We start from the raw sequence: 25,141 nt of genomic DNA on the forward strand, positions 1-25,141 counted from the left end.
TTTCTACTGCCCCTCCCATTTCTTAGACAACATGTCCATCCTGGGCCTCCTGCACTGCCACAACGATGCCACCCGAAGATTGCAGGAACAGCACCTCATATTCCGCTTGGGAACCCTGCAACCCAACAATGTGGATTTCACAAGCTTCAAAATCTCCCCTCCCCCCACCGCATCCCAAAACCAGCCCAGCTTGTCCCCGTCTCCCTAACCTGTTCTTCCTCTCACTTATCCCCTCCTCCCACCTCAAGCTGCACCTCCAATTCCTACCTACTAACATCATCCCACCCCCTTGACCTGTCCATCCTCCCAGGACTGACCTATCTCCTTCCTACCTCCCCACCCTACACTCACCTCTACTGGCTCCATCCCCGCCCCTTTAACTTGTCTGTCTCCTCTCCACCTATCTTCTCTATCCATCTTCAATCCTCACCCCACTCCCTATTTATTTGAGAACCCTCTCCCCCTCCCAATTTTCTGATGAAGGGTCTAGGCCCAAAACATCAGCTTTTGTGCAACTAAGATGCTGCTTGGCCTGCTGTGTTCATCCAGGTCCATCACAGGCTGTTTACTCTAGCGGCTCTGCCTTAAAACCTATCTTCAAAAAAAAAGGACAAAAACACCTCTTAAAGTCACAGCATTGTCACAAGTGTCACTGGGAGAAAGTCCTAGAACTTGCTCTAAGTGCTGTAGCATTCACATAAACTGGCAGTTCAAGAAGGCAGCTGACCATCACCTTCAGAGGGCAATAAGGAATGGGTAATTGAAATAACTGCTCAAAGGCTGGTATCCCATCACCAAATCACCTTTTATTTACATGTGCACAAGTACGGACTCTGACCAGCTCACAGCTAGTCCCTAGAATGAAGAGACTTTCTGAATTGCCTGTCTATACTTTTTCTCTAAGATGGAAAAAATTCTAATCAATGTGTTCAGAGATGTTATTACATGTCCTTGGAGCAGTTGGGACTTGAACCTAAGGCCTGTTGGTCCAGGGATAGGGTCACTACCACCATGCCACAGAAAGGCATTCTCATCTGTTTATATCTACAACCAGGGCTCCCAGATTGGCCCAGGTTAGCACCCCCAGTCAAGGAAATCGATCTAGCCCTCATTCCAATCACCACATCAGTAAATGCTGGGCCTAGCCAGCAACGGCCATGTCCCATGAGCAAGACATTGGTTAGGCCACTTTTGGAATATTACATACAATTCAGGACTCAACTGGTTCACAAATGTCCTTTGGGGAAGGAAACTGCCATCCTTACCTGGTCTGGTCCACATGTAACTCCAGACTCACAGCAATGTGGTTGACTCTTAACTGCCCTCTGGGTGACCTAGCCAGCGATGTTTGCATCCTGTGAACAATTTTTTTTTAAAAAATCTCAAACATTGATATTCAATCAGATAGAAATCTCGTTCTTAGCCACTCCATGTTATAGTTGGATTCGCCATATAATTATATAAACATTTTCATTCGGGAACCAGGCCACTCAGCCCAATAGACCTATGTCAACCTTTCTACTCCAGCTGTCTCACCTCTCAGAGTGTCCTTCTCGTCCCTGTTAACCAGCTCGTGTAGTTTGTTCTTTTTCTGATCTAGGCAATTCCACATCCTCGCCGCCCTCTTCTGGGTAAAGGCGGTTCTCCTTAACTCCCCGCGGAGTTTATTTTTATACCTAGCGGCGCCTGTTCTCAAGTGGAAACACATTTCCTCGCTCTCTCTGTGATTGTAAAGAGTTGCCGGCCTTCACTATGCTGCAGACAGAGAAGAGCTGTCCAGTCGGCAGGGGGTTCCCCCACGTGTGCCGTCTCCTGTTCAATGTCAGCTGTGGAGAGGAGATCCCCGGCAGGTGCAGGGGGAATCCTGCCGCTTCGTCACCGGATTGTGGGGGCGGGGTTGGGGAACACCCCCATCGTCACCGGATTGTGGGGGCGGGGTTGGGGAACACCCCCACACCCCCGGCTGACGTAACCAGGAGGCGGGGACCTTCTGCTACAAAAGCATGCGTGGGGCTGGGAAGAGATGAGATTTGTTACGGGTTTGGAGAGACAGCGAGGCTCGGGCCAGCCACGGGGATGAAATCGCATCAGGGCAGGAAGGCAGCGGCATGTAAGTGCGGGCACCGAGTGCCCCATACACTCTCTCTGCCCAGGTCCTGCTGCCCCCAGGCCGCCTGCAAATAACACAGGGCTGCAATCTCACGTCGGCGCGGGCGGCGAGGATAGACCCTCGAGTAAGGAGAGGAGGGAGATTCCTGTTTGATACAGAATTAACGTGAGAGAGGGGACAATCCTGCTCATAGGCAGAGGGCAGGTTAAGAGGGGAGGGGAGGTTTCTGCTTATAGAGAGAAGACAGAGTAGTGTGGGAGAGGGTTTGGAGGAAAAGGTAAGGAGAGAAGCTCTTCCTGTTCAACCTGCCTCCTGTCTATAATGTGAAAGAGAAGATGAGGTATGGGGGGGTAGATTTCTGTTTGTAGACATTACCTCCTAATGTGGCAGATAGGAGAGAGTGCATTACGGTGGGGTCATGTTTGAAGGATCCTGAAAGGACGGAGAAAACCACTTTGTGTTTAAGAAAGAATATGTTTGGCTCTACTATGAGCGAGGACAATGGTGCAAAGCTTGCGGCGCAGTATGAAGCCACTCGGCCCGGAAATCGCGAGACCTTTTGGGGGAAAGTTTTTCGAACGTTATGTAAGACCTTGTCTGTAACGTGAAGCCCCTGGGCGCCGCTCTGTCAGTACGACACCAAGCTGACTATCCGGATAATTTGCTGACCCCATAGGTTGCGATTTAGAACTGAGTGCTCAAGCTGTTTGGAGAGTAAAAAGGTGACTGTCCAAAATTTGGGCTGCGAGCCTGGATGGTAAATTGCGCCTAAAATATTTCTCTAGCCCTTTCTGTTGCTAGAGGACTGCAGAATCTTCTACAACTGTTTTAGCTTTGAAAGATTACCCTATGCTCCTGAGGGCTAAGCTGCTCAAGGACTCCTGCTGTTAGCATCACGTCCTTTTTTTCGCTTGTGCGATGTGGTCGTCACTAGTTAAACTGTCACTTGTTACTCACCCCCCAATTGTGCTTGAACTAAGTGGCTTGTCCTGCTGTTTCTGAGGGCACTTAAGAGCCACGCGTGTTCTTGGGGGCGGAGTCACATGAAGGCCATAAAATTCATAGAATAGAGTCCCTACAGTGTACAAGCAGGCCATTTGGCCCAGTGAGTCCACACTGGTCCTCTGAAGGATTTTGCATCCAGACCCACCTCGTCCCTGTAAGCCTGCATTTCCCATGGCTGAACTACCTAACCTACACATCTCTGGATGCTATGGGCAATTTAGCATGGACAATCCACCTCACCTGCATATCTTTGGACTGTGGGAGGAAACTAAAGCAAATCTACACACGTGCAAACTGCAAACAGGCAGCCGCCAGAGGGTGGAATCGAACCCAGGTACCTGGTGCTGTGGTGTAGCAGTGTTAACCACAGAACTGCCCATGTTCACTAAAGGATGTCATTGAACCAGGCTGGTTTTAATATTAGCCAACCATAGTTGTTGTGGTCACCGCTATGGAGATCAGCTTTTATGTTCTTTCAGTTTACTGAATTTAAGTTGAGGCAGTTGCTGTAATGGATTTGAACCAGTGCTGCTACGGTATTAGTCTAGGACTCTAGAGTGGTTACTAATGCCACTTCTCACAATTTTATACCTTAAAGTCTTGTTTGTGTTGCAGCATGGATGGAGGATGAAGATCTGAGTGCTGTCCTCCGTGAGTTTAATGCAGTCATTGAGGATTTTGCCTCCCCCACAGACAAGAGACATTTCCAATATGATGAACATTTAAGATGCATGAAATGGCGGAACAGCACAAGCACTAGTGATAGTGGCATGAGTGACTCAGACAGTGAGTATTGTGTGTGTGTGTGAATGTTCCAAAAGTCCTGTATGCCTAAGTGCAGCATCTAATGCTCCTTCAAACTGACTTAAGGATCTATTTCTACCACTCCATGAAGATGCTTATGGCCAACATTCTCCACGCCAGAAGATGAATTTCCTAAATGTCAAAGCTAAATTGGTGTTTGACCAGTTTAATGCCCTCAACCTCCAATTAATGTGCAGCATATATTTCCCCGCTGCCTTGGCTTTCTTATCTATCTGCTGCAAGATCTCTTCTCTGCCCTCTTTTTTCTGGTTAAAAAGTTATTTTCTCTTGAAATCAGACTGAATACAAATCTTTGTTCCTGTGATACTATCATGTGTTGCTCACTGTTCTTTATTATCTCTGACTATTACCATCTCTAAGTTGTGCACTTCAATTTACTGTTGTTTCAATGCTGTGTTCTGCATTGGTCTCTCAGCTACCTGCCCTTTTCACTTAATTCTCAATTGTATCCTGCATGCTGTGAAATTATTCAGTACTGTATACAAAATGCATAACCTTTTCCACTTAGATGGGCAAGATCATAGTGTTCTGAATGTCTGCTGCAGAGGAAGCTGGTCTCTGCATTTTTTCAACTGTTTGCATTCTTTGATGTGCATGTTCTAGCTGAGTGATCAGCATGTTAGTTCCTTTTCTTAACTGTTCTTTTTTTCGAAACGGCAGGTACAGATTCATTTCAGAGAGACAGCTTCAGCTTCAAGAAGCTTAATAGTTGCACACTTTCATCGCCTAAAGGTATTGTTGCTTTCTGTCTCTGATTCTTGTCTGTCTTAGCTGATTGGCCTTACGATCCAAACATTGATTTTCGGAGCTTGTGCTGAACCATCTAAATGAGGAATTTTTGTTGGAAAAATGTCAAACTTGGTGAAGGGGTTATTTCATAAGTTTGTGGTTATTTTTTATTATCCTGCCAGATTAACTGGGTGTATAAGATTTTGCTTTTCCTGGGATGGCATCATTGGCAAGGTTGGCATTGATTACCCATCCTTATCTTGAAATGAATATCTTGCTCAGGCCACTTCAGAGCAGTTTAGCAGTCAGTTGCATTTCTATGGGTCTGGAGTTGTGGGCCAGGCCAGCTAGGGATGGCAGATTTCCTTCACTAAAGGTCATTAGTGAATCAGATGGGTTTTTACAACAATGAATGCTTTCATGATCATCATCACTGGCTTTCAACTTCAAACTTGTTAGTTGCCCTGGTAGGAGTTTGAGCCAACAGTCCCAGAGCATTAGCCTAGTTCTCTGAATCGCAAAACACTTAGCCATGCTGTAATGTGAGCATACCAATCAAGTTCCTCACAATAAGCCTTCCTTTTTTTAAGGAAGTTCAGTCCACTACCACTATCCTGCTTTTTAAATAAAGCAAGACATGAGTTTTTTTGAGAAGGTGGCCAAGCATGTGGATGAGGGTAGGGCAGTTGACGTGGTGTACAGTAAAGCCTTTAAGGTTCCACATGGTAGGCTATTGGAGAAAATACAGAGGCATGGGATTGAGGGAGATATAGCAGTTTGGATTAGAAACTAGCTTTCTGTAAGAAGGCAACGAGTGGTGGTTGATGGAAAATATTCAGCCTGGAGTCTGGTTACTAGTGGTGTGCCTCAAGGATCTGTTTTGGGACCACTGCTGTTTGTCATTTTTATAAATGACTTGGACGCAGGCATAGTTGGATGGGTTAGTAAGTTTGCGAATGACTCTAAAGTCGGTGGACAATCCGGAAGAAGTTGCAGGGAGACTTGGATAAACTGCAGAATTGGGCTGAAAGGTGGCAAATGGAGGTCAATGCGGATAAATGTGAGGTGATTCACTTTGGGAAGAAGAATAATAGGAAGGCAGAATACAGGGTCACTGGAAAGATTCTTAGTAGTGTGGATGTGCAGAGGGATATTGGTGTCCATGTACATAGATCCCTGAAAGTTGCCACCCAGGTTGACAGTGCTGTTAAGAAGGCATATGGTGTGTTAGGTTTTATTGGTAGCGGGATTGCGTTCCAGAGCCATGATGTCATGCTGCAATTGTACAAAACGCTAGTGTGGCCTCACCTGGAATATTGCGTGCAGTTCCGGCCACCCCATTATAGGAAGGATATGGAAGCATTAGAAAAGGTGCAGAGGAGATTTACCAGGATGCTGCCTGGTCTGGAGTGAAGGTCTTGTGAAAGGCTGAGGGACTTGGGTCTGCTCTTATTGGAGAGAAGAAGGCTAAGAGGGGATTTAATAGAGACATACAAGATGATCAGAGGATTAGATAGGGTGGACAGTGAGTCTTTTTTCTTAGCTTGATAATGCCAGCTTGTACAAGGGGGCATAGCTACAAATTGAGGGGTGATAGATTTAAGACAGATGTCAGAGGCAGGTTCTTTACTCAGAGTGGTAAGGGCATGGAATGCCCTGCCTGCTAATGTAGTTAACTCAGCCACATTAGGGGCATTTAAACAGTCCTTGGATAAGCATATGGATAATGGGATAGTGTAGGGGGATGGGCTTAGATTATGTCACAGGTCGGTGCAACACCAAGGGCCGAAGGGCCTGTTCTGCACTGTGCTGTTCTTTGTAATCAGCAGTTCATTTTGCCAACAGGTAAAAATCAAACATTGCCAAATCCTGTTTTAAAAAGCTTCAATCTTCTTTTTTTGGCAGCAAAGCTCGGCGACACCAAGGAATTGGAAGACTTTATTGCTGATTTAGATAGAACTTTAAAAAGTGAGTAGTTTGTTTTGCTTACTGCAGTAGCAGTACAAGCACAAAAACATTTCCATTTTATGCTCACAATGTGCTGACTAGTAGAAACCTAGAGTAGCAAGACATTTTCCAGTTTCCAAATTGTGATAGCACCATAGGAATAGGAGTAGACTATTAGCCCATCAGCAATACCATTATGACTGATCAAACAGTTCAATGCCATTACTTCCTCATCCATAATTCTATACATTACTGATAATCCCAAGTAAAATCACTTATCACCTCAGTTGCAAAGATATATGCTTTGCATGGATCTTCCCAGATTAATCTGATGCAAACTTTTCAATTAATTTAGCAAAATTCTCCCAAACCAATATCTGCTAGACCTTTCTCGATGTAATTTTGAAATGGAAGAGCATTCAGCTGTATATAGAGATCTGTCATAGTATTGTGCTCAGATTACCCTGTTCATTACTTCTGTGCAGAGTGGAAGCAGGCCATTTGGCCCATCAAATCCACACCAACCCTCTGAGTGTCTGACCCTACGTATCCCTGTAGCCCTGCATATCCCATGACTAATTCACCTAGCCTACATATCCCTATACACAATAGGCAATTTCCTATGGCCAATTCACCTAACGTGCATGTCTTTGGCCTGTTGTGGGGGTGGCAAGAACCCAAGCAGACATGGGGAGAACATGCAAACTCCACACACAGTCATCTGAGGCTGGAATTGAACCCAGGTCCCTCCTGCTGTGGCAGCAGGACTAACCACTGGGCCACTGTGCTTCCCGAGATATGTTTGGAGGTGACAGGGCATTGGGTGGTGAGTTGTACACTTGAAGCATTTCCCAGTGGAAAGTGTATGGGTTTGGGTCATAATGAGACCGGTTTGCCAGGGTATAGAGATTTAACACTGCACTGTTACCAGAAGATCCAATACAGCTGGAACACCTGTTCAAGCAGGGGCTGACTAATATGGCTTCTCTTTGCAAATATTCACAACTAATATATTTTTCCTGTACCATGTTAATTTTTATAGACATGTAAGAAGAGGCAGCAAAGCCTACATCTTGATCTTGGAAAACCACACCACATAAATACTCCATCTACAACCTGTCTGTCACAAAGTGGCTGTATTTTTAGGCAGAGTCTTGGAACAGGTTTCTCAATCAGTAAATACATTTCAGAACAACCTCTCTTTCAGATACACTTTAATATTTGCATGCTATGCATTTTTAGTGAAAGTGTTTAGAATCTAATTTTGAGTGTAGAAAGACTGTCCATGATGGGTGTTCTCATGGTGGTTGGGGGAGGGGAAGGCCACAGGTTTGAGGGCAGTGACAAGCGGATTTTATCCAAAGCTTGGGAGAAGAGGATATGTGGCATGTTGGGGAACTCTGGCTTGGGAGAAAGCTTCTGGCTTTGGGCACTACAGTTGGGCAGGAGGGTAAATCCAAATGTTGGAAGGAGCAGGACTGCTTTCACTGTTAAATTAGTCAGCAACAGGTTTGTTCTTGCTCTGTATGTGAACACATGTCCTGCCCACCATATTGAATGAACCAGCTTCCAGACTGGTGTCCTATAGCAGCATATTATGGTCAAAATAAAAATGTGCCTTCTTTTTAAATAGTCATAAATTACAAATTCTGTGACTTGTGGTTGTTTCACATTGAAATATATTAATTTGTAAAATGAAACATTTACTGAATTTAAAGCCTTTGTATGTGTACATAAACTAGATGGTACAGCTAATGCAAAACTGTTGCAAAATTAAATGTGTACTGTTTACTAACTTTCACCAGTGTCGCTTTTTGCACAATGACTTCCTGTACTTGAACATTTAAATAAACAGTTTTGGTTTGAAAATGTTTCTGTTTTTTCTTGGAAGGGTAACAGGCATGAGGCTGTTTATTTGTTATCAAGTTTGATCTGTGGTTAAACAGTGAAGTAAAGTATCAGATTCCTGTGGCACTGAAAAGAGATCTCAAATCTGCCAACATCAAGTGTTGTTGTTTGAGTTTTTTTCCTCCAAGCTGAAAAATTCCTAGTATCAGATATAACTGCCTGCCTTGTGGTGAAGGGCAGAAAGATAGAGGAGTAAGATAATCATATTTTTGTCTAAAAATAGTTTCAATGATTTCAGATTGCTGCCGAAAGGTTTTTTTACTAAACTGGGATCATGAAGAATATTTGCTCTTTCGTTTTTCATTTGAAACCGCTTTTTGGAGTAGTGCTGGAGTGTTAGGGTATCATGATGAAACAAGATGTTGTGTTTATTACACTGTGCCTTTCACAGACTCACACCTCCCAAAGTCACTTACAACTGATGAAATGCCTCAAATGCGGTGCTTCCTGTAATGTAGGAAAGGAGGCAACCAATTTATGCATTGCATGATCCCACAGACAGCACTGGAAATAACCAGACTGGGTTTTATTTTAATTATCCTGTGTGGAACATTCTGCTCGTAGACATGGCAGAGGCATTTAATTAGACTGGTATAGTATTGTTGTGGTCGATCTAGTTAAATAACATCAGGTGCCTCGATACAGATCAATGTTTGGAGACTCCATCCCAGAAAATAGTCAGAAGCAGCATTCTAACTCAGCAAGGATTCTTTTGGATATTTAGATGTTGTAGACAGTACATCACTTGAATTCCAAAATCAACAGTTTTAGACAATACTTTTTTTTCCCACGTGGCAAGGTGCCTGTTCTCCAGCTTTCTCCATTTTCCCACTTCCCAGAAGCCATCCGAAGCAGTTCTGCTCTCCTTGCGAGAGGAAGCATGTTGTGAAGCTTGAAAGGGTTCAGAAAAGATTTACAAGGATGTTGCTGGAATTGGAGGATTTGAGCTACAGGGAAAGGCTGAATAGGCTGGGGCTATCTTCCCTGGAACATTGAAGGCTGAGGGGTGACCTTCAGAGGTTTATGAAAGCATAAGGTGCATAGATAGGGTAAATAGATAGGTCTTCTTCCCAGGGTGGGGGAGTCAAAAACGAGAGGGGCGAGATTTAAAAGGGACCTCGGGCAACTTTTTCACAGGGGGTGGTGTGTGTGTGTGTGTATGGAATGAGCTGCCAGAGGAAGTGGGGGAGGCTGGTACAATTACAATATTTAAAAGGCATTGGGATGGGTATATGAACAGAAAGGGTTTAGAGGGATATGGGCCAAATGCTGGTAAATGGGACTTGATTAATTTAGGATATTTGGCTGTCATAGACAAGTCGGATTGAAGGGCCTGTTTCCATGCTGTACATGTCTATCTTTATGCCTCCTCGCTGAAGCCTGAGCTTCATTCTTATCTTTGACTAAAGCCCATTGCTTTCTCTCTCTGTGGTACAGGGTCACCCTTTCATTCCATTTCCAATTTATTCCAATCCAATTCCATTCCGAAAGGGTTGATGCTGGTTCAGCCACATTGCATTCACACAAACTCTGACGGCTGCATCACCAACTGAGTGTTTTTATACAGTTTAGCTAACCTTTCACTTGCTTTCTTGAATGAGAATAAATTAAAAAAATGAGCCTTAAATGACATGAAGTGAACCAAAACTTTCCACCCCATGCTAATCCCAGTTAGAACTTCATATGGATTTATGGGTTACCTCATGTCATACACAAATTGCCCCTTAATAACATACCCAAGCCTCCACTTCCCTTCCACTGGGAATTGTGTTCTAGGCAGGAAATCATATGGATGACCTGCCACCATGAATGAGGCAACTTGAGTAGCCGATTAGAGACCTCATCCCACTGGCTCTGACAGTAGTCCAGCTGCCTGCAGCCATGCAGTATACCTAATGGGTTAACTTGTGTGGGTGGTTTGCCAGGGACAGTGGGCTCACTTGACTGGATGCTGACTGATTGTTTACTCACCTCTATTGATTAAAAGCATAGGGCAAGGGTGCCATCCATTGTGAGTTGCCCACCTTGCCCTCGTTCTGACACCATTCCCTCCTGGTCCCTACAGTCCTCAACCCTAGGCACACAAATCACTCAATTGTGTCTTGGTCCTCCACAATCCTGGGTACCCAGTGCAAAGACTGCTGACCTCTGATTAACTGAGCACTCACTGGCCAGGTCCTCTGCTCCCAAGGTCCAAATCCCAGGCCTCGCCAATGCCTGATAAGCATTATATTTACTCAGCCTCACATCAAAGATGCAACAGAAGACTTTCATCGATGCTCCAGCTTGCCAATGAAATCCCCACCATGTCAATGAGATTGTTTATTCATTCATGGGATGGGGGTGTCACTGGCTTGAGAAGGTGGTGGTGAGGTGCTTTCTTGAATTTCTGCAGTCCAGATAGCTAGAGCTGCACTCATCCAGGTAAGTTGGGAGTATCCATCACACTCTTGACTTCTACCTTGTAGATGGTGGACAGTCTATAGGGAATCAGGAGATGAGTTACTCACTGCATCATTCCTAAACTCTGACCTCCTCTCATAACTATTGTGTTTATGGGGTGAGTCTAATTCAGTTTCTGGTTAATGATAACAGCCCGGTTCTTGATATTGGGGGATTCAATGATGGAATGCCATTGAATCAGGGGGCAGTAGTTAAATCGTTTCTTGTTGGAGATGTATAGTGTGAATGTTACTTGCCTGGATATTGTCAAGGTTTTGCTGCATTTTAATCATGTGCTGCGTCAGTACCTGAGGAGTCATGAATGGTGCTGAGCATTGTGCAATCATGGGCGAACATCCCCACTTCTGATCTTATGATGGAGCGAAGGTGAATGAATGATGAAGCGGTTGAAGATGGTCAGGCCTAGGACATTACTCTGAGGAACTCCTGCAGAGATGTCCTGAAGCTGAGATGACTGACCTCCAACAACCATTTTCCTCTAGTTCAGGTATAACTGACCACCAATATCCATTGATTCCAGTTTTGCTAAGGTTCCTTGATGCTGCTTTTGTTTGAATGTAGCCTTATCATCAAAGGCCGTCACTCTGACCTCCCCTTAGGAATTCAGCTCTTTGGTCCAAGTTTGAACCAAGGCTGTAATGAGACCAGGAGCTGAGTGACCCTGGCAGAACCCAAACTGGGCATCACTGAGCAAGTCATTGCTGAGGAGGTGCTGCATGATACTGCAGTTGATGACATGTTCCAACACTTTACTGATGATCAAGAGTAGACTGATGGGGCGATAATTGGCCAGGTTGGATTTGACCTGATTTTTTGTACAGGACATATCTGGGCAATTATTCACATTGTCAGGTAAATGCCAGTGTTGGAACAGCTTGGCTAGGAAAGTAGCAAGTTCTGGAGCACAAGTCTCTGGTGCTATTGCTGGGATTGTTGTCAGGGCCCGTAGCCTTTGCAGTATCCAGTGTCTCCAGTTGGGTGTAATCTGGTATCTGAGTGAAGTGAACCACTGTAGGAGGTTGAGATGGATCATCTACTTGGCCAAAGATTGCTGTCAATGCTTCAGCCTTATCTTTTGCAATGATGTGCTGGGCTCTTCCATCATTGAGGAAGGAGATATATGTGAGTTGTTTAATTACTGTTCATAACTGGATGTGGCAGCTTAGATCTGACCCATTTTTGGTGGAACACATAGCTCTGTCAATCACTTGCTGCTAATGCTGTTTGGCGTGCAAGTAGTCCTGTGTGGTAGCTTCACCAGGTTGACACCTCATTTTTCGGGTGTGCCTGGTGCTGCTCCTGGTGCCCTCCTGCACTCTCCATGGAACCATGGTTGATCCCCTGACTTGACAGTAGCAGTGGAGATGGTATTGATTTGAAGAATAAATGTTGCCAGGATATAGTGAAGATTCATTAGCTTCTCCTTGAAACAGTGTCGTGTAATCTTAAGAGAACACTGCATCATCATCAGTATGTTCACATCCCAGTATACATCCAGTAGAGAAGGCTGAAAGGACCTTGCCCACTAGATGGACCTCCGACAGTGCAGTCCCACCTGAGACTGCAATCACACACTGTCTAACCTAAGTAATGGCTGTGTTTTGCCTTTCCCCTTGGTTTGGCTGAGTCTTTATAATAGTGCGCCAGCTTCCCTATTGATGACACTGAAAGTAATATTTTGATTTCCAAATTATTTGTTTAAGATAAATACAAGTTCTCATATTTGATTACAGCCACTATAAGTCAGACCTTTACACTGCAACATCATGTCATAATGCCATCTACATGTCTTAAAGCTACCTGCCTGTTTTGGGATCCAAATACAACAATGACATTACTGAAAAGCGGAGCAGGCTTGTGGGGGTCGTATGGTCTTCCCCAGCTCTCATTTTTGTCATTACAATTTTTGCTCTCCAAAGATTCCCACTTGAGGCAGACTCGAGAGCTTTTGAGTGTGAGGCTTCCTGCTGGGAAGCCACGAATGAGAAAATGAAATCCGTTTTTCTTGCCATTTGCTGTTTTGTTTTACATGAAGTGACAAGAAATCATCAGAGTCAGGAGTGTATGACACCATGCCCAAGTACCAGCATGGCACAGTGACTCAGTGGATAGCACTGATGCCTGTCAGTGGCAGGGACTTGGGTTTGATCCCAGCCTTGGGTGACTGTGTAGAGTTTGCATGTTCTCCCCATGTCTGCGTGGGTTTTCTCCCACAGTCCAAAGATGTGCAGGTTAGGGTAGATTGGCCATGCTAAATTATCTCATGGTATCGAGGTATGTGCATTAGCCATGGGAAATACAGGGTTACAGGGTAGGAGCATGGGTCTGGGTGGAATGCTGTTAGAGGATCAGTGTGTGCTTGATGGGCTAAATGGCCCGCTTCACACTGTAGGGATTCCATATCCAGTTCCTGTCTATCCATGTTCAAACAGGTCTCAGTCCTACTGTCTTTTTGAATGGAATTATTTAAAGATGTGACCATGACAATGGTACAGGTGTGGGTTGCGACTGGAACCTGGAATGAAATGGAGCGACCTCTTCCTGTTTACATTTCCCTGGACTTGCTGGCAGCGGTGAAACTCCAGATATTGTAGCTCAGAAACCAGCTCAGACTGAGAGCGAGACTCCCAGTCACTGTAACAAGTAACTGGTAATGCAGGGAAGCTGAGGCTTGAAGAGAATGCAGGCTCTACAAGCGCTTGCCAATCGTTGCAAATCAAAAGGTGTTTATTGAGGACTATCACAGTCTGTTGACACAGTCAGCTGCTCACTTGGACCCAACCTGGGTAAGCTGAGAACAAGAAGGAGAGAGAGAGAGAGAGAGACGCTGGCATCGGTGTCAGCTCAGCATGCAGAACAGATCATATAGCTTTACCTAATAGGAGACTTTTAATAGGTTTCAAATAATGAAGTTATTTTCCACTCCACACTGTTTACGGCACAGATTCCAGGCAAGCCTGATGCAGAATGTTCCGGAACAACAACACTGAGCTGTTTAAAATGTGTTAACAGATGTCACTGTGCTTGGATTAGTTTAAGAACAGCTTGTACCTTTAATAACCCTCGGGATGTGCTTGAAGAAAGTAGAATATTGTGGTTTTTTTTGGAAGTGTGAGTGAAATGGAACTATGCACAAGGGGCAATATAAACGGGTGACCTGCCATGTTCAGATTTTACAACAAAACTTTCATTCAGTTTACTTCCATACTTGACGTTTCTTTTTCCCCTGAGATTCTTGGAGGCAATTTTTCCAATGCATAACTCATGCTTTAAGTTTCTGCCTGCCAAATCTGCACTTTATGTCCTTCCCTGAGTGGTCAGCAATGAAGATGGGGTTACAAACGGAGTGAGAGAATGGTCTTGAAATGGCCCTTTCCCAACTGTCTACAATCTTAGCCCTTGACTGTATAGACAATTTGAAGAAACCAGCAGCAAGCTTTCCATGGGTTTGGATAAAGAAAGCTGACCATTTGTTTACTACCCCCATGAGCCCTAAAATCAAACACAAGGAGAATGTTGTATGTGCTGGAGGCCACATCTGGAGCAAGGTGTACAGTTGTAGTCTCTGCACTTGAAAAGGGATGTACAGGCACTGAAGGAGGTTCACTGGGTTGATTCTGGAGTGGAGGGGGTTGGCTTATGAGGAGAGATTGAGTAGACTGAGATTATATTCATTGGAATTTAGAAAAATGAGGGGGTGGAATCTTATAGAAACATGTGAGAGGAATAGACAAGGTAGAAGCAGGGAGTTTGTTTCCGGGGCTGGGGGGAGGGGGCGGGGCAGAGCCTCAAAACAAAGGGGAACAGATTGAGGACTGAGCTGAGGAGGAACTTCTTCACCCAAAGGGTTGTGAATCTGTGGAATTCCCTGCCCAGTGAAGCAGCTGAGGCTCGGTGACTGTGTGGAGTTTGCACGTTCTCCCTGCGCCTGCATGGGTTTCCTCCGGGTGCTCCGGTTTCCTCCCACAGTCTGAGTGCAGGTTAGGGTGGATCGGCCTTGCTAAATTGCCCATAGTGTTCAAGGATATGTAGATTAGGTGGGGATGGGTCTGGGTGGGAGGCTCTGAGGGTTGGTGTGGACTTGTTAGGCTGAAGGGCCTGTTTCCACACTGTAAGGATTTTATGATCTATTCAAGTGCTCATGATTCATAGGAAAATTTTTAGAAAGAAATCTTCCTCAGTCTCACTCTGAAGGATTCTCACTCAGTCTCACTCCTCGGGTTTCTGACATTCTATCTAAATTGGTGATATACTCAACAGTGAAGAAGCTTATCAAAGATTACAAAGAGATCTTGATCAATTGGATCAATGGCTGAGGAGAGGCAGATGGAGTTTAATTTGGGTAAATGTGAGGCATTACATTTTGGTAAAACAAACAAAGGGCAGGACTTATACAATTAATGGTAGGTATGTGGGGAGTGTTGTAGAACAGAGAGACCTAGGCGTTCAGGGACATAATGCCTTGAAATTTGAGTTATAAATAGACAGGATGGTTAAGAATATGATTAGAGTGCTTGCCTTTATTGTTCAGATCATTGTGTATAAGAGTTTGAAAATCATGTTGAAGTTGTAGAGAACATTGGTAAGGCCTCTTCTGGTGTATTGTGTTCAGTTCTGGTCGCCCACTTACAGGAGGAATATTATTAAATTGGAGAGGGCTCGGAAAGGTTTTACCAGGATGTTGCCAGGAGTGGAGGGTTTGAGATATAAAAATAGACTGGGACTTCTTTCACTGTGGCGTAGGGGGTTGGGGGCTGACTTATAGCGATTTATAAAATCATGAGGGGCATAGATAAGTTGAATGACAAGGGTCTTTTCCTTATGGTGTGGGAGTTCAAAACTAGGGGCATTTTTTTAAGGTGAGAGGAGAAAGATTTAAAAAGGACATGAGGGGCAATGTTTTAACACAGAGAGTGATTCGTATGTGGAATGAACTGCCAGAGGATGTGGGTACAGTTACAACATTTAAAATACATTTGGGAAAGATTTGGAGGGATACAGGACAAGCGCAGGCAGGTGGGACTAGTTTAGCTTTTACACTATTACAATAATCATGGTGACTTTAATATGCAGGTGCACTGGGAAAATCAGGTTCATAGCAGATCTCAAAAAAAGGAATCTGTGGAATGTCTACAAAATGCTTTTTTTTGGAGCACCTTGTGGTAGAGTCCATTAGGAAACAGGCACTTCTGGATTTGGTGATGTGAGACAGACGTGTTCAGGGAGCTGAAGGCAAAGGAATCCCCTAGCGGACAGTGACCATAACACAATAGAATTCATCCTGAAGTTTGAGATGGAGAAGCTGGAATCAAATATAACTGTATTTCAATTGAGTGAAAGCAATTACAAAGGCGTGAGGGAAGAGCTGGCCAGAGCAGATTGGAAGGGGAATCTAGTGGGGAAGATGGTGGAGAGCAATGGCAGGAATGTCTGGGGATAGTTCATGAGGCACAGCAGAAATTCATCCCAAGGAGGAAGACACATACTAAGGAGAGGATGAAACAACCACAGCTGTCAAAGGGAGTTAGGGATAGCGTAAAAGCAAAAGAGAAAAGCATACCCTGTGGTGAAGTAAATCACCTGGGCTACACTCAAGAGTTCTGAAGGAAATAGCTGAGGAGATTATGGAGGCATTGGTGGTAATCTTTAGGGAATCAATAGAATCAGGAATGGTCCAAAAATACTGGAAAATGGTTAATGCACTGACTTGGTTTAGGAAGAGAGGGAGGCAGAAGATAGTAAGATATGTCCTCGCACAATGTTTTGTGTGTACAATACAGCAATATATTCAACACTAGATCTTTATAGAAATGAACTTGACATGGCTACCTATATGTCTGTACCACATAGATTAGATTAGATTCCCTACAGTGTGGAAACAGGGCCTTCAGTCCAACAAGTCCACACTGCCCCTTGGATCATCCCACCCAGACCCATCCCCCTATAACCCACACACCCCTGAACACTATGGGCAATTTAGCATGGCCGATCCACCTAGCCTGCACATCTTTGGGCTGTGGGAGGAAACCGGAGCACCCAGAGGAAACCCACACAGACACAGGAAGAATGTGCAAACTTCACACTGATAGTTACCCGAGGCTGGAATTGAACCCGGGTCCCTGGTGCTGTGAGGCTGCAGTGCTAAGCACTGAGCCACTGTGCCATAGAGGTCATATGACTGTGGTCACATAGAACAGACAATTGCACATAGTTACATTTGTTACATTCAAAGCTGGGCCAGGTTCCCTAAATTTGTTAAAGTTCTTGACAGGACAAACCAAATTGTGAAGCTCCTGGGTGAGGATGGACAAACTGGTTCCCCTTGATTATTCAGCCATTCTCTCAGTTGACCATCCATTTTAGTTTGGTTGCTTTTCCCTCTTTTAAATAACACATTTTGAAATTATTACATAAAAAATATCCACTGTACAGTTCTGGTCACCGCACAAACAGAAGCTTTGGAGGGGGTACAGAAATGGTTTACCAGGATGTTGTCTGGTTTGGAGGGTAGTAGCTATGAGGAGAGATTGGATTAACTTGGATTGTTTTCACTTGAATGTCAAAGAATGAGGGGGTGACCTGATAGAAGTTCACAAAATAATGAGGAGCATGGATAGAATGGATAGTTGGAGTCTTTTTCCCAGGGATGTCAATTACTAGGGGACATAGGTTTAAGGTAAAAGGAGGTATGTTTGAAGGAGATTTGAGAGACAGTTTCATACATAGAGGGTGGTAACTGGAATGTGCTCCCAGAGGAGGTGGTACAAGATACACTCGCGCTGTTTGGTAGGTATCTTGACAGGGGTGGCAAGGTGGCTGAGCGGTTAGCTCTGCTGCCCCAAAACGCCAGGGACCCAGGTTTGATTCCACCTTTGGGAGACTGTCTGTGCGGAGTTTGCACATTCTCCCCGTGTCTGAGTGGGTTTCCTCCAGGTGCTCCGGTTTCCTCCCACAGTCTGAAGCTGTGCAGGGTAGGTTGATTGGTCATGCTAAATTGCCCGTAGTGTTCAGGGATGTTTAGGTTAGGTGGGTTAGACATGGGAAATTAGGGGAATGGTTCCGAGTGGGATGGTCTTTGGAGGGGCAGTGTGCCTGTTGTGCCGAATGGCCTGTTTCCACACTCTAGGGATTCTATGATCTAGGATATATGAATAGGCAGAGAATAGAGGGAAATGGGCCACACAGAGTTTAGAAAGGCATTGTGTGTTGGTGCAATCTTAGTGGACCAAAGAGCTTGTTCCTGTTCTGTACTATTTGTACTTCATATTTTAACCAACACAACCATGGTATAACCTGTCATGATATTTTATTCAAAACAGGCTTAAAGGTTTTTGTGGGTGCTCATGATGTTAATAGGAAGCACAACAAACTTAACCTTTTTAATAAATTCAGAGAAGGTGGGTGGTACCTAAAATCCCATTTATTGCCCTTCCAGAGTTGTTCTGGAGAAGGTGGTGATGAACTGCCTTCATTAATCCACTGCAGTCCATATGCTGTAGGTTGGCCCACAATGCCCTTAGGGAACGAATTTCAGGGTTTTGAAGGAACAGCGAAATATTTCCAAGTCAGGGTGTTGTGTGGTGTGGAGGGGAATTTGCGAATGTGGTGTTCCCATATATCCGCTGCCCCTTGTTCTTCTTGGCAGTAGAGGTCACAGGTTTGGAAGGTGCTGTCAACAGAGCCTTGGTGAATTTCTGTCGTGCATCTTGTAGATGGTACACACTGCAGCTACTGAGTACTGGTGGCAAAGAGAGTGGATGTTGAAGATGGTGGATAGGGTGCCACTCAAATGATCTGTGTTCTGTTGGATGGTGTTGGATGTTGCTGGAGCTGCACTCATCCAGACAGGTGAGGTATATTCTACTACACTCCTGACTTGAACCTTGTAGACTGTGGGCAGCTTTTGAGAAGTCAAGAGATGAGTTACCTGCTGCAAGATTTCCAGCTTCTGACCTACTCTTGTGGCCACAATGTTTATAGGGTTGGTCCAGTACAGTTTTTTGCCTGTTGACAGAGGCAAATCTTATAATTGTGCAAATTGAAAGAAAACAATTCACAATATCACCTCCATGTTTGAGGCATCAGGCTGATCAGCAAAACAAGAACACAACAGTTTTTGCAGCTTTGTCTTCACTCCATAAACCTCTTCAGAATGTTTCTCATTCTAAGATGCATGTGTGAGGAATATCAGCCTTCTCTTTTCAACAGTCCCCATAAATCATTCGCCCTGTGATGAGGTGTCAACTGGAATTCCAGACATCCCAACATCTTGTAATGTGCATCCGTGTTACTCACGGGTTTGAAATGTATCTTACACCACAAGGTTATGTCAATCACTCTTTTAACAAGCAATGGTATACATAGATGTGCCAGGAATATCCCAGAGCTTCGCCCTTGCCATCCCGACACTATTACAAGATAATCTCACAAAGTTTCAATGATGGGACATGAATAATCATCACAGAAGTGTTAAAGTGCAGATTGTTAGTACACTGTGTCTGTTTTGGGTCTCCAAATAAGCAAACTGCATAGTGCCGTCTCCCCGTAACTCTCCATCGTCTTCCTTGTCAAATCACTAATTCCCTTCCTTTGAGACCAGCACATTCTGCAGCCAGTTACAGCGCAGGATGTACCAGACCAGATAATGTGCAGTTAATGATCTCACTGTGAAGACTGCCATTACTGTGACCACGACTAAATTTGGCATTCAGTTTGAGGGAGAGAGGTGTGGGACTAGGACTATTACTTTAAATAAAAAGAAGGGTAATTGTGAGAGCATGAAAGCAGAGTTGGTTAAAGTGAACTGGCAGATTAGGTTAAGGGATAAGTGAATAAAGATGCAGAAGCAGACATTTAAGGGGATATAAGGAGAAAACACAGGTAATACATATATTCCAACTGAGAAAGAACAATTGCTAGGGATGGACCCACAATCAGTGGTCAACTAAAAAGGTTAAAGGTAGTATCAAACTATGAGTAAAATCTTATAATTGTACAAATATAAGTGGTAGTCATAGAATCACAGAGCTGTGCAGCCAGGAAACAGACACTTCACTCCAACAAGTCCAGGCCGATTACATATCTTGCATAAATCTAGTCCCATTTGCCAGAATTTGGCCCATATCCCTCTAAACCCTTCCTATTCATATACCCATCTAGATGCCTTTTAAATGTTATAATTGTACCAGCCTCCACCACTTCTTCTGGCAACTCGTTTCATATACGCACCACCCTCTGTGTGAAAACGTTGCCCCTTAGATCCCTTTTAACTCTTTGCCTTCTCCCCTGAAACATTTACCTTCTAGTTTTGGACTCACTTACCCTGGGGTATAAATCTTGATTACTCACCTTATCCATGCTCCTTACGATTTTATAAACTTCTAAAACGTCACCCTCTCAGACTCCATCACTCCAAGGAAAATAGCCCCAGACCATTCAGCATCTCCCTTTAGCTCAAACCCTCCAAATATGGCAACATCCTTGTAAATGTTTTCTGAACCTTTTCAAGTTTCACAACATCTTTCCTAAAGCAGGGAGACTAGAATTTAAGATAACGAGGTGTAGAGCTGGATGAACACAGCAGGCTAAGCAGCTTCAGAGGAGCAGGAAGGCCGATGTTTTGGGCCTAGGCCCTTATTTGAGGGCTATTGCAGGCTTCAGCGAGACATTGACAGAATGCAGAGCTGGGCTGAGAAATGGCAAATGGAGTTCAACCCGGATAAATGCGAAGTGATGCATTTTGGAAGGTCGAACTTAAATGCTGAATATAGGAATAAAGGCAGGATTCTCGGCAGTGTGGAGGAACAGCGGGATCTTGGTGTTCAAGTGCATAGCTCCCTTAAAGTTGCCACCCAAGTGGATAAGGTTGTTAAGAAAGCATATGGTGTTTTGGCTTTCATTAACAGAGGGATCGAGTTTAAGAGCTGCGAGGTTATGCTGCAGCTCTACAAAACCCTGGTGTGACCACACTTGGAATATTGTGTCCAGTTCTGGTCGCCCTATTATAGGAAAGATGTGGAGGCTTTGGAGAGGGTGCAAAGGAGGTTTACCAGGATGCTGCCTGGGCAGGAGGGCTTGTCTTACGAGGAGAGGTTGACTGAGCTCAGACTTTTCTCTCTGGAGAGAAGGAGGAAGAGAGGTGACCTGATCGAGGTGTACAAGGTAATGAGAGGCATGGATAGAGTCGATAGCCAGAGACTTTTCTCCAGGGCAGGATTGATTGCCACGAGGGGTTATAGTTTTAAGGTGTTAGGAGGAAGGTATAGAGGAGACGTCAGAGGGAGGTTCTTCACCCAGACAGTTGTGAGCGCATGGAATAGTTTACCAGTGGAAGTCATGGAAGCAGAGTCATTAGTGACACTTAAGCAACTGCTGGGCATGCACATGGACAGCAGTGAATTGAGGGGAACGTAGGTTAGGTTATTTTATTTATGGATTAGGATTATTCCACGGCACAACATTGTGTGCCAAAGGGCCTGTACTGTGCTGTACTTTTCTATGTTCTATGTTCTATGTTATTCAAAAATTTCTGATTTCTGAAGAAAACTTCCAAAGTCTTCTGCAGTGGGGGATTTCAAGACTAAGGACATATTTTTAAGGTAAGAGGGGAAAGATTTTAAAAAGACATGAGCGTAACTTTTTTTTTGTACAGAGATTGGTTCATTTTGTGGTAAGAACTTCCAGAGGAAATGATGGATACAGGCACAGTTATATCATTTAAAAGCTATTTAGATAAGTACATGAATAGGAAATGTTTGAAGGGATATGGGCTAAGCGCAGACAGGTGGGACTAGTTTAGATTGGGATTGTGGTCGACATGGACTGGTTGGACCAAAGGGTCTGTTTCCATGCTGCATTACTCTATGACTCTAAGTTATAGCAGGGCATTGGATAGATTTATGATAATCAGACAGAATCAACATGATTTCATAAAAGAGAAATCATGTTTAACCAACCTATTGGAGTTATTTGAGGAAACAGCAAATACTGTTGATAAAGGGGGACTGGTAGATTTATCATATTTACATTTCCAGAAACATTTCTTAAGGTGTGAGATCAAAGATTATTGCAGAAAAGAGAAGCTCATCGTATACAGATTATCACATTGGCCTGGTTAGAAGATTGGCTGGCTAACAGGAAGTAACTGAATACTTTTTGAGTTTGGCAAGATGCAACTTGTGGTGTGCCACATGGACCAGTGCTGGGATCTCAACAGTTTATAATCACATAAGTGCCTTAGATAAACAGGTGGAAAGTATGGTTGTGAAATTTGCTAATGGCACAAGCATATGTCAGATAGTATGTTGTAAAGCAGATATAAGGATGTTAAAAAAGCTAGATTAAGTGAATGATCAAAGATAAGGCAAGTGGAGTATAATATGGGACATTGTGCCATCTGCATTCTGGCAGGTAGAATAAAAGAACATGATATCTAAATGATGAGAGATTGCACAACTGTCAGATATAAATGTATCGGAGTGTTCCTCATGCAAAAATCACAAAATGTTAGTCTGCAGTTACAAAGGAAAACTACGAGAAGTTATTATTTATTATGAGAGGGATTGAATACAAGAGTAGGGAGATTATGCAATGCACTGATAAGACCAAATCCAGAGTACTGGGCACAGTACATGTTACCTTATTGAAAAAAGGATGTAAAATATTGGACACAGTTCAGAGAAGGTTTCTTAGACTAATACCTGGAATGGAAACCTTTCATGAGGAAAGGTTGGACATACTAGGCTCATTTCTAGGGACAGAGTGCTAGTGACATGGTGTAAAGACAATAATCTCTCCATTGGTGTCAACAGACTGAAGGAGATGGTCATTAACTTCAGGAAGTGGAGGGCATGCTCCTGCCTGCATCAATGGTGCTGAGGTGGAGATGGTTGAGAGTGTCAAATTCCTGGAAATGATCACCAACAACCTGTCCTGATCCATCCACGTCAACACAATGGTCAAGAAAGCACAACAAAACCTCAGGAGCCTAACAAAATCCTATATGTCCACAAGGACTCTTACCGGTTTTATTGCTGCACCATAGAAAGAATTCTATCTGGATGCATCACAGAGGGGTTTGGCAACTGCTCTTCCCAAGATAACAAGTAACTACAGAGAGCCATGATCATAACCCAGTCTATCACACAAACCCGCCTTCTGTCCATTGCCTCCATCTATACTTCCCGCTGCCTTGGAAAAGCAGCTAACCTAATCACATACCCCTCACATGCCAGTTATACTCTCTTCCACTCTCTTCTGTTGGACAGAAAATATGTACACACATATATGTTTGTATACGCATACAAACAGATTTAAGAACAGCCGCTCCCCTGCTGTTATTTGGCTTCAGAATGGACCTCTCAAATTTTATGTTTAAACTTGATCTCACTTGCTGTGCACCTTCTCTGCAGCTGCAACGTTGTATTCCTCGCCTCTCTCCTATTACCCTTAAGCACTTTATATGGTATGACCTGCCTGTACTGCATGCAAAACAAAACTTTTCACTGTACCCAGGTACATGTGACAATAATAAATCAAACCAAAACAAATCAAAATCTGCTAGGGTTTAGAACAGTAAGAGGCAGTTTAATTGAAACATGTAAGTGACCATAACTGCCTCACATTCTACATAGCTATGGAGAAGGAGAGGATTAGGCAGAATGGGAGGATATTTAATTGGGGAAGAGGAAACTATGATGCGATTAGACATGAGTTAGGAAGCATGGACTGGGAGCAGTTGTTCCATGGTAAGGGAACTATAGACATGTGGAGACGGTTTAAGGAACAGTTGTTGGGAGTGATGAGTAAATATGTCCCTCTGAGACAGGCAAGAAGGGGTAAGATTAAGGAACCTTGGATGACGAGAGCGGTGGAGCTTCTAGTGAAAAGGAAGAAGGTAGCTTACATAAGGTGGAGGAAGCTAGGGTCAAGTTCAGCTAGAGAGGATTACATGCAGGCAAGGAAGGAGCTCAAAAATGGTCTGAGGAGAGCCAGGAGGGGGCACGAGAAAGGCTTGGCAGAAGGAATCCGGGAAAACACAAAGGCATTTTACACTTACGTGAGGAATAAGAGAATGGTCAAAGAAAGAGTAGGGCCGATCAGGGATAGCATAGGGAACTTGTGTGTGGAGCCTGAGGAGGTAGGGGAAGCCCTAAATGAGTTTTTTGCTTCTGTCTTTACGAAAGAAACCAACTTTGTAGTGAATGAAACCTTTGAAGGGCAGGTGTGCATGCTGGAATGGATAGAGATAGACGAAGCTGATGTGCTGAAAATTTTGTCAAACATTAAGATTGACAAGTCGCCAGGCCCAGATCAGATTTGTCCTCGGCTGCTTTGGGAAGCGAGAAATGCAATTGCTTCGCCACTTGCGAAGATCTTTGCATCCTCGCTCTCCACTGGAGTCGTACCTGAGGACTGGAGAGAGGCAAATGTAATTCCTCTCTTCAAGAAAGGAAATAGGGAAATCCCTGGCAATTATAGACCAGTAAGTCTCACGTCTGTCATCTGCAAGGTGTTAGAAAGGATTCTGAGGGATAAGATTTATGACCATCTGGAAGAGCATGGCTTGATCAAATACAGTCAACACGGCTTTGTGAGGGGTAGGTCATGCCTTACAAACCTTATCGAGTTTTTTGAGGATGTGACTAGAAAGGTTGATGAGGGTCGAGCTGTGGATGTGGTGTATATGGACTTCAGTAAGGCATTTGATAAGGTTCCCCATGGTAGGCTCATTCAGAAGGTCAGGAGGAATGGGATACAGGGGAACTTAGCTGCTTGGATACAGAATTGGCTGGCCAACAGAAGACAGCGAGTGGTAGTAGAAGGAAAATATTCTGCCTGGAAGTCAGTGGTGAGTGGAGTTCCACAGGGCTCTGATCTTGGGCCTCTACTGTTTGTAATTTTTATTAATGACTTGGACGAGGGAATTGAAGGATGGGTCAGCAAGTTTGCAGACGACACAAAGGTCGGAGGTGTTGTTGACAGTGTAGAGGGCTGTTGTAGGCTGCAGCGGGACATTGACAGGATGCAGAGATGGGCCGAGAGGTGGCAGATGGAGTTCAACCTGGATAAATGCGAGGTGATGCATTTTGGAAGGTCGAATTTGAAAGCTGAGTACAGGATTAAGGATAGGATTCTTGGCAGCGTGGAGGAACA

At 44.2% G+C, this 25,141-nt stretch overlaps 1 protein-coding gene across 1 annotated transcript; it reads left to right on the plus strand.

Annotated features, from left to right (window-relative positions):
• Positions 1–2,001: 2,001 nt before the first annotated feature.
• rgcc (regulator of cell cycle) lies at positions 2,002–8,485 on the plus strand. The gene is made up of 5 exons (XM_048540183.2): positions 2,002–2,110; positions 3,731–3,901; positions 4,601–4,672; positions 6,575–6,637; positions 7,659–8,485. The coding sequence occupies exons 1-5, from the start codon at positions 2,077–2,079 to the stop codon at positions 7,664–7,666; spliced, it is 348 nt and encodes a 115-aa protein (XP_048396140.1). The 5' UTR covers positions 2,002–2,076; the 3' UTR covers positions 7,667–8,485.
• The last annotated feature ends 16,656 nt before the right edge of the window (positions 8,486–25,141 follow it).

The sequence above is a fragment of the Stegostoma tigrinum genome, chromosome 12, assembly GCF_030684315.1.
Source record: "Stegostoma tigrinum isolate sSteTig4 chromosome 12, sSteTig4.hap1, whole genome shotgun sequence".
Classification (NCBI taxonomy): domain Eukaryota; kingdom Metazoa; phylum Chordata; class Chondrichthyes; order Orectolobiformes; family Stegostomatidae; genus Stegostoma; species Stegostoma tigrinum.